The sequence below is a fragment of the Fringilla coelebs genome (genome assembly GCF_963513975.1).
Source record: "Fringilla coelebs genome assembly, chromosome: 1".
In the NCBI taxonomy this organism is placed as follows: domain Eukaryota; kingdom Metazoa; phylum Chordata; class Aves; order Passeriformes; family Fringillidae; genus Fringilla; species Fringilla coelebs.
In genome coordinates, this window is record NC_140028.1 from 14,336,365 (window position 1) to 14,350,192 (window position 13,828).

General features: G+C 40.0%; 1 protein-coding gene across 2 annotated transcripts in view; it reads right to left on the reverse strand.

Moving 5' to 3' along the window:
* Window positions 1-13,828, reverse strand: part of DEPTOR (DEP domain containing MTOR interacting protein) — a 75,335-nt gene that overhangs the window by 47,499 nt on the left and 14,008 nt on the right. For both annotated transcript variants that reach the window (XM_084202778.1, XM_084202779.1), the window contains 2 exons: window positions 2,477-2,655; window positions 347-470 (listed from right to left, as the gene is read on the reverse strand). In XM_084202778.1, coding sequence (XP_084058904.1) covers window positions 347-470; window positions 2,477-2,655 — 303 coding nt within the window. The remainder of the gene's footprint in view (window positions 1-346; window positions 471-2,476; window positions 2,656-13,828) is intronic.

Consider the following 13,828-nt stretch of genomic DNA (forward strand, 5'->3'; position numbering starts at 1 on the left):
TTTTATATATAAAATAAGTCTGTAATTATTTGAAGTATTTTGACAAATAATTCTGCAATTATTTTTACAGAATAGATTTCCAGGGCTTCAATTCACATTGAATTCTCATATAGGATGTATTTATTATCTGGGGCATCAGATTTTAAACAAAATGCCTCTAGTGAATATGGTAGAAAAGCAAAAGAAAAATAGGAGAGGGAAGGACTGCCAACTGAAGTAATAGAATTGTCCAGATCCATTCCTGCATGAATTGAAAGCCTCTGATGATTAAAAAATAGATTAACAGGTATCATTTGCCTCACATGGCACTATTATCAACATATTACTAATACTGAATGCAACGTACTTTTCATACAGCCTTTGTCCTCTCATGAACACCTTCACCTCATTGTCCAGTGGAAACGTCCCGTCATCTTTTCTGAAGCGGTAGAACAGTTTGACATCCTTGAATTCTTTGTGCTCATCACAGACTGAAACATAAAATAATTAAACAACAACAAAAGAATTTCACACACATGGTAAGTAGCTGAGGATCCATTTAGCAGGTACCACTGCTGAGCTTCAAAGAAAGCACGTGTAGAGTCTAACCCCCTGCATTTCTCAGCACACAGCTTTACTCCGTTCTAATGAAAGGCGGGAGAAAACATTGAGAGGTGACCAAATCTCTTGGTGAGGGGGAGAAGTGTCCATCAGTTTTGTGAGTATTACTGCAAACACAAAGAGCAAAAAAGCATCCATCCACTACATACCCAGAAAACCTTTTGATGAAAACAGCCTGCTGTCTTGTTTGTTTAAAAGGCCACCAGAGTAGAATGCCCAATAATTTCAGGTTTCTCAAACTTGTTAAAGTTATTCGTATCAGTTAGTAGTGCTGTAGGAAACCTGAGACTTCCTAAAGAAACAGTTAAAACCAAAGCCTTCTGCCTTCTTCAAACTGTCTCAATTGCTCTGCCATGCCAGCTAGCAAATGGTAGGTACAACATGAGCACACTGAGAAATGCCAGATTAGGTTTGTAGAACAGCAGCTGATCATGGGCTCTTGAAAATGCAGGACAGAGCCCCATCAAGGGCATAAACCTATGGGAAAGCTATCCCAAGCAAGCTGCTCCTAGCACAGCTGTCAACCCACATATATGGTGGACCTTCTGCACCACAGAATCAGGAACTGGTGTCCCTTTCACTTGACACAGCACTTGAAAGAGTGTTCTAAGCATCCTGCAACCTGACAGAACCTCTCTGAATTTACCTGCCCAAGATCATTCCACAAAGTATTTTATTAGAGTACAATACATGAACATTTTCAAGAAACACCTGTTCCATTTCTAATATCTACACACACATATATAACATTTCTTCTACCGTTTTCAGTCGGATGGTGGGGTAGAAAATGCCTGAAGGTTGTTAGAGCTTTCAACAAGCATTCAGCAATAAAATATCTATTGCTCAATTAAATTAAGTCACTCAGGCATCCACGCAACTCTTCACCGACATTTTCTCAATAGAGGATTAAGTAGACAGATTTGAATACCCTATAATTACTTTATTCTTTAACTATCTACCGTGAGTCCCAGTTTCCATAACAACCCAGAATTTTCATTTAATAGCCAAGCAGAAGCTGTAGAAGTGGCACTCATTCAATATGTGCATTTCTGACTTTAATTAAGGTGTTGTTAATGTACTGCAGACAGCAGCAGCATTGCTGCACATACAATGACCTCTGCATAAAGTCAACATTTGTCTGTTCATAGTCACTCAGTTTTCTCTTTAAAAAGAAACAAATGGTACATTTGCCATTCTGAAATGTGTTATACTAAAGGCTTGAAATTGAGGCCTTGGATCTTCTTTGCTCATGTGCTTCCCAGCCTCTTTGTGCCCCCAAAAGGCAACTAAATGCTACCAGTGAATTGGAAGTCTTTTCATCAGCATGAATTGTTATTCAAGAAGCTGAAAGGAACAGATCTCAAATAGACAACAAGTTTAGGAGAAAATTAATCAGGGCACAGCCAGACCACTAACTTTCTTGCAGCTGTACCAGCACTAATGTTTGTGCAGCTGCTGTGAGGGCCAGGGCCAGGGAACTAATCCACATGAGAAAAATGATTTTTTTTTTTTTGCTGGCTGATTTTTCAGATGGGTTTTTCAGCTGGAGAACTGTGCTCTTAGGAGCAGGGAAATGAGAGCTGCAGGAAAAGGGGGACACGGTCCAGCTGGGGCTGCTCTGGAGACACATCACAGTCTCCAGTAAGTTTCCCACCTGCTATGAGGAACATCTCTCCTCTCCTCTTCAGGCTCTCCTCTCCTTCAGGACACAGGTGGCCTTGCACAGCAGCACAGTTCAAGAGCTGCTCCATATCTGGCAGGGAAAGGATCCTACCTGTCCTGCACTTGGCTGAAGAGCAGGAGTGGGATTTCCCTTCGTCTCACAGCAGTCAATAAATTCAGCCTAGAACTTTTTAGCAGGTGATACTGCACTTACCGTGGTGGATAATGCTGTGATCCAGTAACTTCTGCACCAGTTTAATGGCTGTCTCCCTGTCAGAGGCCTCTTTGTGGTCGATCAGCCAGTCAATCAGCTCTTTGGCCACAAAGCAGTTCGGGTACGTTTTGAGGTGGTGTCGCCGATCCTTAATGACCTTTTCTTCGTGCAGTCGGAGCCTGGGGGTCAAATCACCGCGTAAGGATCATTTGCAAAGAGCCTCCATGACAGCAAGACTGGGATGAGAGCGGAGCAGTGGCCCCCACGCCCTGCTCACAGGATGGGCTTTGCAGGTGTTGGGCAGAAAAGTCACACATCCAGTGCTGGCATCTCACAACCAGGGAACCCACAGCAACCATTTGTTACAACTTTAAACCCCATAACTGGAAAAACTTGTTTTCTGCTCAGTGGAAAAGTTTAAAAAACTGAAGAACAGCACAGCATATTAACTCCATTAAAATACTTCCCGTAGGTCAATTAAACTGTCAATAATTTGGAATTAATTTTCCCACATTACCACTAATGTGTTCCATATTATTTTATAGGATCGCTGCTGGAGTTTTTTTTTAATCTCATTAGTTTTTGCAGCTGTAGCTTCTTGCTTGGTTGCATAACTGCATTTTGCCTCCAACTGCACAACAAGGATAGCACTTGTGATTTAAAATTCAGGTGTGAAGCTGCTCCAACACAGTGTAATCTATCATTAAAAAGTTGCCTCCTGCTCCAAATAAATGAAACTGATTTCTTGCTTAGGCATCTGTTGACAAATGCTCTCTGCAAAATCTCCCTCATCATCCTGAAAGCAAGTTGGTTGAGATGCTTGGGTCAGAATGCAAGATCCTGATTAAATACCTTGAAGCTCTAAGGTTCTGCACCTTTATGTTTAGTAATTTTTTTCCAAATAAACAAAATAAGCAACATTAGCAATAAATTAGCAGATAGAAATTTCAAAGTTGTTTGAAGTTTCATGCTTTCTTGTTCCATTTAAATGAATCATATCAGAAAATCTGGTTTTGTAATGTTTATACAACAGTTCTGAGGAAAGTGCAGAAACGACAATGCTTGGGCTCCTATCAAAACCAGAAACATTGCTGTTCATTTCCAAGTGGCCAGGGTCCTGCCTTGTAAACACTCTCACTGACTGCAAAGAGTCCTGACTAATGCCATAATAACTGGAGGTGGTACAAGGGTAATAGCACAGAAAGGTGTTGACATGAGCCTCAAGAAGCACAGAGCAGGAGTATGAGAAATTTTCCTCTCAATGAAATTCCAGTATGAAACAATAATTTCTCTTTAAAATCATAAAAAGGGAAAATATTTGGTTGAAATCAATGAAGGAAATTTATTAGGGCATCAGATAAGACTTATGTAGGCTTCTACTTAAAAATAGTAGCAAAGCAGTTCTGCAGCATTTAGCCTTGAAGTACACTGGAATTGCCAATCTGGGATGTGAATTCAAAGCCAGATTTGCAAACATCATTAAAAAAAAAGCAAGACTCTTATATTAAAAATACTGATAAATCAGATCAGTATTCTGGAAAGAAATGCTGATAAATATCCCACAGATTGTGAAATTCTCTGAGCAAAAATACTTTTACTTATACCATATTTTCCAGATGTGCTCTAACAGCTGTCGCTATGCTTAGAAAGAAAAGCATTCACAGTTTTAATTATAACACATGCAATTATCAGTATGCCTGATGGAGATTTACAATTAAAATACATTCCAGGTTCCGTTAACGTTCATCTGGTCTTATGTCACACAATAACCTGCGAGAACAGAACTAGAAAAGAGTGTATCATACAAAGGCAGACAGCTCAATCCAGCTTTCAGTCAGCAGTGTAAGTCTGAATGGATGGAGTTCATTTGACACAAGAGGAAAAACCCCTACTACCAAATTCTTTGTCCACATGTTGCATAGGAGCATACCAGGACTGGTCTGACATTTCACAAACAAGCCAGTAGTCAAGAGCCCCAGAAATGAGTACTTATGCTTTAAATTCCAGCTGCAGGCTTTCCTGCAGCTGGTGGGCTTAAAAGTATTTCAATTCCTCTGTCATGTCAAAAGACACAGGTTCCCACTACAATCTTTTGCCTCACTCAGAAAAAGGGTCCCTCTGTACACCTTTTTGTCTATATTTATAAAACTCATAGGTATTTCATTACCTGAATTATTTCCACTCTCTTGCTAAAGTGGATCCAAATTTGCTATAAGGATACAAAATCATTAAGTCAAAGAAAACATGACCACATAACCCTTAACAAACCTGAATTTCCACGTGAATGTGTGAATTTCTTCTGCAGCCTATGCCAATAATGTCCATACTGAATTATGCCCAGGCTTATTTATTTGGAATAACAGAAAAGGAATTCAGATTTTCTCTTTGGTGGTGTATGCTGTTCTCTTTGTCAAGACCCCCTCACCTCTACAAATCTGCTAAAAATCAAACTCTATGGAGGGGAAGTACCTCAATAAATTGACACTGTACATAGTTTAAATTACAAATATAGAAGCCTCAGGTAAAGTTATTGAGTATTTATTGCAGTGTGCTAATCAAAGGTTCAGGCAGGAATTCAAAAAATGTGTGCTCAGAAGTATTTATTGGAAGCCAAGTCAAATGGAATAAAAAGGAATAAAATGTACCAGTGAATACAATTATACACTGGAACCAATACTCGAGTGAAGTGGTAAATTCTTTATCCCTTGGCACTGAGAAGCAGGCTTCTCACCCAAAGTCCTTGATGTTTTCTCTTTAAGCAATGTTAATCACTTTATGTCAGCTAGTCTGCATGATGACTGGAAAACACCTAACTTAGCATCAAGCACATTTTTCTCACTAGAAGTTTTTCTCAAGAGCTGTTCAAGAGAATTAACTGAGTGACAAACCCTGACCAGTTTGAGAGGAGACTAGGGAGAAGACAGGCAAACAAGGGGTAATAGAGGGACACCTTGATTAAACAAGCCTTTGAAATACTGACCCACTTTCTGCAACTTAATAGCTTAACACCAGAAACCAATTTTGTGTGTACCATTACCTCACCCATATATAATTCCATATATTATTCAAGATCACCTGCCAGATTTTGCATGTGAGGCCACAGTCTGCCCTACCTGAGGAAAACATTGTGAGCAAGATCCAGAGCATTTGAGCAATTGCCTGTAAAGCTCAACAGGATATGCAAGCCTTTAATATTTACAAATATATATCCATGGCCCTTACTCATGCTTACAACAAATAAAGGCTGTATTTGCAAGCATGCATGCCAGAATAGTTTTCTTGGGGGCTTGTCTAAACAGGATTTGCTCCTAATTGACAATATGTAGGGACTCTTGCTCCAAACAGAAGTGCCTTCCTCCTACATAGCATGGAACAAGGTAATTTGGAACACACTGCTCCTGCTTTGCAGTAAATGTGTTCAGAGCTTTCTGGAGCAATGTTATTTGCTGAGATGCCATTAGGCACTTTCATGATAATGGAAACATCTTAATTTTTTGCCCAGTAATGAAGAATCAGGCACTAACCTGGGATGAAATTGCTCTTGGAGCTACATAAAACTTGCATTTTGGCTTTCACCAGTGAGGGTTTTTTTATTTCCACCAGGGACATGATACATTCTGAACTTCCTTGCCTCTTTTCTGAGCCAGTGGGTAAGGATTTATGAGACAGTGCCTGCACAATTAGCTTTCCATTCCAACCCCAGAAAAGGCCAACATGCTAGATGAATATATATCATTAACTGAACCACAGTCCAAATATCTCACCCAGCTACTTCCCTCTACTAAGTCTAGTAGTTTGTGCTCGGGTAACGTAGATCTTACAAAGCATTATCCAATCTTGAGTTCTACAAGAATGAAAAAAAATATAAACCTCCTGCTCTTCCTGGTAATTTTATAAATAATTAATCTGCCATTTCCTACATCCTATATAGTCTCTATGCTTGTCCTAGCAGGGCTCAAAAAATTATGCAAGGAACAGTTCTCTGACCCTCTAAATAAACAACATGGTATGAATACTTTCATAATGTGCTCCACCCTTTCACCTCTCTTAACCTTCCTGAGACAATCACACACACACACACATGAAATGCACACATAATAGAACCATAGAATTGCAGACACACAAACAGTTTGGGCTGAAAAGGACTTTTGAAGGTCATCTAGTCCAACATGAACAGGGACATCTTCCATTATATCAAGTGGCTCAGAGCTCCTCCACGCTGACCTTGAATGTTTCCAGGGATGGGGCACCTACCACCTCTCTGGGCAACCTGTTCCAGGATTTCACTACCCTCACTGAGAAAAATTTCTTCCTTATACATAGTCTGAATTTACCTTTTCTAATTTAAACCATTACCCCTGTCCTATTGCAACAGGGCCTAGTAAAAAGTTGGTCCCCATCATTCTTCTAAGCCCCATTTAAATACTGAAAGGCCACAATAAGGTCTCTTCCCCCGGCTGCACAGCCCCAACACTCTCAGTCTGTGTTTCTGTTTTTACAATGGGTGTTCTATCTCTCTGATCATCTTCAGGGTTCTTCTCTGGACCCGCTCCAACAGGTCCATGTCCTTCCTGTGCTGAGGACCCCACAGCTGGATACAGCACTCCAGGTGGGGTCCCACCAGAGCAGACTAGAGGGGCACAACCAATTTCCTCAAACTGCTGTCCACAATGCTTTGGATGAAACAATGTGTTTTTCAATGGAAGAGCAAAACACCAGTGAGGAGATTGCTTGAAATAGAAATCCCTATCAGAATTCACTAATTATTGAACCATGCACATTGACGATGCAATTAGTCACAGCACAATGCACATCCTGCCTCAGCATGCCCAACTGCTGCTGAGGAGTCCTGGCATGCTCATGTGTTACACCTTGCATAACACCCTTGGTTGCAGTGACTATCCCAGACTGAGCACTGCCAGGCAGCATTCATTGAAACACTTCAATTTTGTCAAATTTGGGCAAACTGAACAAAACTGTATTAGATTCCTTGAAAATTAGCAGCTATATGCAGAGAGCCAAAGCCCTGCAGGTGGTTTCTGACATCTTAAAAGTCTTTCCCAAGTTTCATGTATTTATGGGACTTCTGTAAGAGAAGGATTTACTTACTTCCAAGGAAAACTTTTACTTACTTCCAAGGAAAACTAGTCATGATGTTCTTTGTGAGAAACATACATGGACAAAAGAAGCATCTTGCCAAAGATAAGGACAATTCATTGCAGCCAATGAGCACAGATTTTTCACACCTCTTCTCAAGGGACATCCTACATCCTCCACTGGTAGGTAGACTTGCCCCTTTCTGTTTGAAATAGAACAGTTTTGTATCCTCCCAGAGGCCACAAAGTTTGGTGTTTCTAACACAAGCATATGACCTGTCTACAGGATGGTAGACAGGCATCTTACTAAAAGATCACATTTTCCAAAGCGTCTCAGTGACTTAGAAGCACAAGTCCCACTGAACTTTAAAACTTACAAGTCAGTTACACACCTGATTCATTACAAAATAAATTAGTATAAGATGGCATTTGTGTATATATACACACCCAAGAAAAAACTACTTAAAATGTCCTTTATACTAAACTTTTTCCTTTGCACTGTCAGCAAAAAAATAAAATAGGTCAGTGAGGATATGAACTTTGTACACAGAAGCAATGGTGAAGGTACTCTGTGAATGCAGTGTGTGTTGCTGGGACAAGCATTTCCATCTGGGCTTGCCAAGTCTCAGCTGAAGTGTCAGCGTTTCACTGCTGCCTGTTCCTCTTTCTATTTATGCTTCAGCTCTGCAATCACTTAGTTCTGTTCCTTGATATTCATAGGACCTAAATTACCCTTTAAAACACGGGGTCGTACTGGAAATAGGATGAAGATATTTCTGTTTTGGTAGCTGTAGCAGAGCAGGAATTCTGCCATTTCAAATGCATTTAGAGGTTGTCAAAGCAGCTTGTGATAGCTGTTCACATCGCTGCGATAGCCTCCCCTTTTTTGCCCACAGCCATGTATGCAGTCAAAGTGAGAAGATGCCAGAACACAGAGCCATAAACCATCTCTTGGTGCACTGCAGAGGAAATCCTAAAGCTTCCAAAGAAATGGCAGTTCACCAGTGTCCCTGTGGCTTTAAAGAAAATATTGCCACTGCCTCTTTTATGAAGTCTTTTTTTAATACATTCAGAAAGTATTAAGGCCACTAAGCCTGCAACCAAAGGTGCACAAGGATATCCCCAATACTCATAATATCTTACTAACACTGTCAGAGTTCAAAGCAAACTCTGGGGAATAGACACAGTCATTGCTCAGGGTCTGGGATGAAATCAACATGATGTCTCTCAGAGACTCTCTTTCAGCCCACAAATTCAGGCCAGAAATTCGGAGCCACAGCCTCCAGATTACCCCAGACTGCAGAAGAAATTAAATCTGTGTATTTGTATTGATCTGTCATAAAACTAGAGATCCCTTGTAAAACCTACAGAAGCTGTGAAGTGACTAATCTCCCTGCTTGCCAAGCCATTTCACTTGCATTTCACTTTAAAGTAAACTGTGTTCAAACACAAATATTATATCTAACTGCCTGTGCACTTGAACCTTGAAGAGATTCTGTCTTGCTGGAAAGCATAAAACTGGGGTTTATAAATAGGAAAACACAGAACACAGGCAAGTTCTTATTTCACCTGCCCCTAGTCTTATAAGGAAAGCAGAAGACTGACTCAGTCAGGCTGCTCACTTTTGGGGCTGAAGCTGTCAGAACTCAGCTAATCACAGCTCGCCCTCTCTAAATGGAAGTCAGACATAATTGTGCTTCTCACTCAGTTATGGATGAGCTGCACCACAGGACAAATGTATGCAGGTCAAAGTCTATGGGATACTACTGTGTGGATCCCCAAAAGAACTGATGTACTTTTCACCCAAAAACAAGCCATCTTTGCTAATGTCAATCAACTAGGTTTTGTATCCACATTAATCTTCTGCGTCTCCATTGCACAGATATTCTTAGGCTTATTAAATCAATGTGTGCTTGCAAGGGTATTTTCCCAAATCTAAACTGAAGACCACCAAAATTTCGAAGTACAGACCAGAAACCATAGCAGAACTGTTATTATTGACATCTATGACTGGATTAACATGGTAATAAGCTCACCAGCTCTTGATGACTTATGAAAAAAAACCTCTCAATAAAGGAATTATTTTATGGATAGCAAACTCAGGAAGATGCAATGAGGTCTCAAGGGAGGCCAGTGAAAATCAATTAAATTTGTGTCAGGGAATGCAGGCCTGTTATCTCAGTAACATGGCTAGAAGAAGAGACTGTTCCTTTGAAATGCTAAATGGGCTAAACAGGGAAAATACAGGTCAGAGAGCCCAAATCCTACTGCTACAGATATTCCTTCTAGAACTGCCATTCAGGAACCTGGAGAGACAGACCAGCAGCTGGGAAATAGGATGCTCAGCTACAGGCCTGCATCACTGGACTCAAGAAGAGGGGCTACACCAAAGACACAAACAGCTGTGGGTACTAGAAAGCCCTGCTGTGTGAGAACTCCTCTCCTGGATGCACCTGGCATGCCATGGGGGTAGGGGAACCAAAAAAGTTACAGGCTGAGGTCCCTTGTGCAGCAAGGCTGACCCCTCTTTCACCCAGAGGGCAAAGCTGACTTTAACCTTGGTAGGCACTTGCAGAAAGTTGCAGACCACCTGAGAAACAAGAACACCCACCTCCCACACGTCTGGGGAAGAGCAAATCTGTAATGCCCAGAACACAGCACAGTACTGAACAAGCCTGGAGTGCAAACAGCAAAAGGGGTTGTTATGTGCCAGAGATAACCCAAGAAATCCATGGGAGAACTGAAATCAGTCAAGTGCTTAATCTTGAGCGCAGTTTGGTATTTCTCCCACCCTGTCAATAAGTGACAAATAGTTTTGCTGGGACATTATATGAGTAACTCTCAGCTCAAAGTCCTTCCAGGAATGGCTGCTCTCAGCCTGAGAACTACAGACCTGCAGGAGATTTTTTCCCTGATATTCTGCACTTTTCAGAGGAGCACCAACTGTTTGGACTTCTTTCAGTGGTCCTTGGCAACCCTGCTGAAGGCAAGAATAAAAAACCTGCCTTCATCATTAATAAAGCGTCATACTGCAGTAATATCTCAATTGCTTTTCACAATTGTTTTCCATCTCCACACAAAACTCTTATCTGAATACTGTGATGAATCATGACTGTCATTAAGCATAAATATCCAGTAACTAACAGGTAAGATAATGAGTAATAAAATGCTTTGTGTTACATACAATCGTTAACAAACTTGGTTTTGTACTGGGGCTAGGACTCGAAATTTTTTATTCGCTTCCAACAAATATGTGGGTCCATCTTAAAATGAATAAAGATGCAATATTATTTCAATATACAATATGTTGTAATAAAACCATCAAATTTTTTTTATCTATTAACATTCTGAATGAATAGCTTCCTTTCTTTCATGTTTATTAAAACTGCATTTCTAGGATTTATTTTTATTTTGAAGGAAACTGTGATAGCAGTAAGTGCAAAAGTACTCGCTAGAAAATCCACTTTGCATTGAATTTCTTTAAATAACAACAACAACAAAAAAAATCTGCAACTGATACATGCTTTTCTCCCTCCTCCAGCTCCCAACACCACAATAGGCAGGATGCTGCGCTGACCAAAGACATGATTCAAGGGAGCTCTTTCCACTGTCTTCCAGAAGTCTATTGAAATTCAGTGGTTGACCACTAAACTGTAAAACAAAGCTGGAAAACTGCTGCAGATTTTTAAACACTGAAGGTAATGATCCATTTGACTGGATTGCCTAGAGGCAATTAAATTGTTAGAGGATGACCTTCACAGTTCATAACTAGACATGGAGGAACAGGTAAAACTATAAAATGTAAGACTATGCACTAATAACAAAATGCTCTGCTGAAAACTGGGAACTCAGAGGCTAAAAGCAACAGAAATAGCTGAATAGGCAGTAGTGAAACTTTCACTGGGTACAGGCTGAGGCCATGCAAAAACCAAGGGCAACCTCACATTCTACTAACAGAGATGTTTCCAGAAATTATGGGAAATCCAGTTGCTTATGTCATTGTATCTGTTACTACAGAACATCTCATTTTTGACATCTCATTCAAGAATGATCAGCTCAGAGAGATGCAATGTAGCTCCACTCTGGTGTGAGAAATGATGAACCAGTCTCATGAACAAAGAGAAAGATACTGGAGTGGGAGTCTGGCCTTACCTAGACAAAAAGTGAGAAGAGCAGAATTGTTCTCTATAATCTTTCCAGTGAGTTGAAAGCAGAGAGCAAGAAAAGCTATTTAAGTAATGTTGAGTTGAGGGATCCTAATGTAAGGATTAGACAAAGTTTTGGAGAAAAAATTTCTAATTCTTACTTAAGGCAAGAATAATAATAGTAAATATATCAAAGGATTTTGTACTGTAATATCTTTCATGTGACTTTCCAGTCCTGTGGTTTATAATTACATGATTTACACTGCTATCACCAAACAACCTTGGGAATAGTGTAAGGTGGAAGAATATCAGAGGCTGAACTTTGAATGCACTATAACAGGATTCAGCCTTTTTCAAGTCCTGGTTCATGTCAGCAACAAAAAAGGAAAGTTCAAAAGCTGCCTATATTCAGACACTTGCTGTTTATATCAAAGCTTTTATTACAAATGTATATGCAGATATACAGACATTCTTTGTGTGTTTGCCAAAGCTCAGGAGTTGTAAGTATGAGAGATGACCCCATTTTGTGAACGTCCTTGTTTTTGCCAAGGGCTGTTCCCTGGTTTCCATTTTTAATGTGCAAGCATCCAATAGCCCTCACCTGGCTGATTGGAGGGATGAGGCCAGCCAAAACCAAACTAGTGGCAGGTTCTCCAGCATCTGAAGGAAACCATGCAACCTTTGTGGCATACAGCTGTGTCAGGACAGAGCTGGGGGCCTGCTGTGAGGAAACCCCATCAGCTGGGTAGCAGCAGGCACAGAGACCAAGGGTCTGCTCTGCTTCCTTGCTAAATCAAAGTGTAGAAGGCAGGAGCAACTGCAATGGCTGAGGATCCCTCTGCCAGCTGCACAGACCAGCTCTGCATTTTACCCTTGGCTGAAGTCTCTACATGTCTGAACTCAGCTGGCTTTCCTGCCTCCACGTGCAACATTCACTCATCCTCTTGAGATCCAGATCACCAGGTTTGCAGGGACCTCCAGCTTCTAACCTGAGATCTTGTGAAGTTACTGCAAAGAACATGTCTATATAGTCATAGTCAGCTTGGTCTTCTTAGCCTGGAATTTGTCTAATTTTATATAGTGGCACATATTTATTTTATTCATTAAAATAATATAGAGTATGCAATTATTAAAGTGAATAAATCAAAATAGGCTAGAAATCTAAATCAAATGGTGTTATAGCCTTTTAGAGTTCCCTTTAGTTGTCTTGTCTTTGAGAGTAAAATATAAGCCAGTATGACCTTTCCAGTCAGCTGGAGGCAACAAAGCAGCATAATCCTAATTAACATTCTGCTCATTTATACATTTTCTTCTTACAGAAAATTCTGTAACATTCAATAAGGTCTCACTGCCAAAAGAAAAAGAAAAAATAAACCACCATGTGTAGATGAAAAAATGAAAAATGTCTCAGAAATCTACTGACTCCCCCAGACTACACTGAGTTCCAAATGAATGCATGCCGATGGTAACAATGATTTTACTCAACAATTTTGCAACATAACACTACTGCATTTATTTTTAAAACACAGGAAGGATTGCTCTCTGACACAAATGTTTTAATGGCAAAAAACCATCCTATCTGCTTTGAATCTCTATCTAGGTCATGCAAACCCGTAACAGCAAGAATTATGGCATGTGAATTTAAGAGGATTATTTAATGGGATGAAGATGCTCACTGCCTAAATTCTGGTAGGCTAATGAAGAACTTCATCATTAGGGAAAATCTATTATTAAAAATCATAGTTAAATACTGAGTCTATTTAAAATATTTTCCTTTTGCAAAAATCTAGCCTGGGGATTGTTTTGTTTGATTGGCTCAGCATTTTTCTACATCTCATATATTATGATATTAACAGATACACAGCTGTGGCACAACCACTCTTTATGAATAGATCCTTCTGTCAGGATGCTATCAATGATCTTGTCTTGTTTGATTGTCAAAAGCTCATAAGTATATAAGCTTTGAAAATATTAAAATTACAGAAGCACTCTTCCTTTCCTCTTAAGACTTAATGGAAGCTTTCCTTTAAAATAATAAATAAATCCCTAAGGAATCCACAGAAGTTCTGCTGCTCTACTGAACAGCTTGCTCCCATTGCTGGGCCATGTGT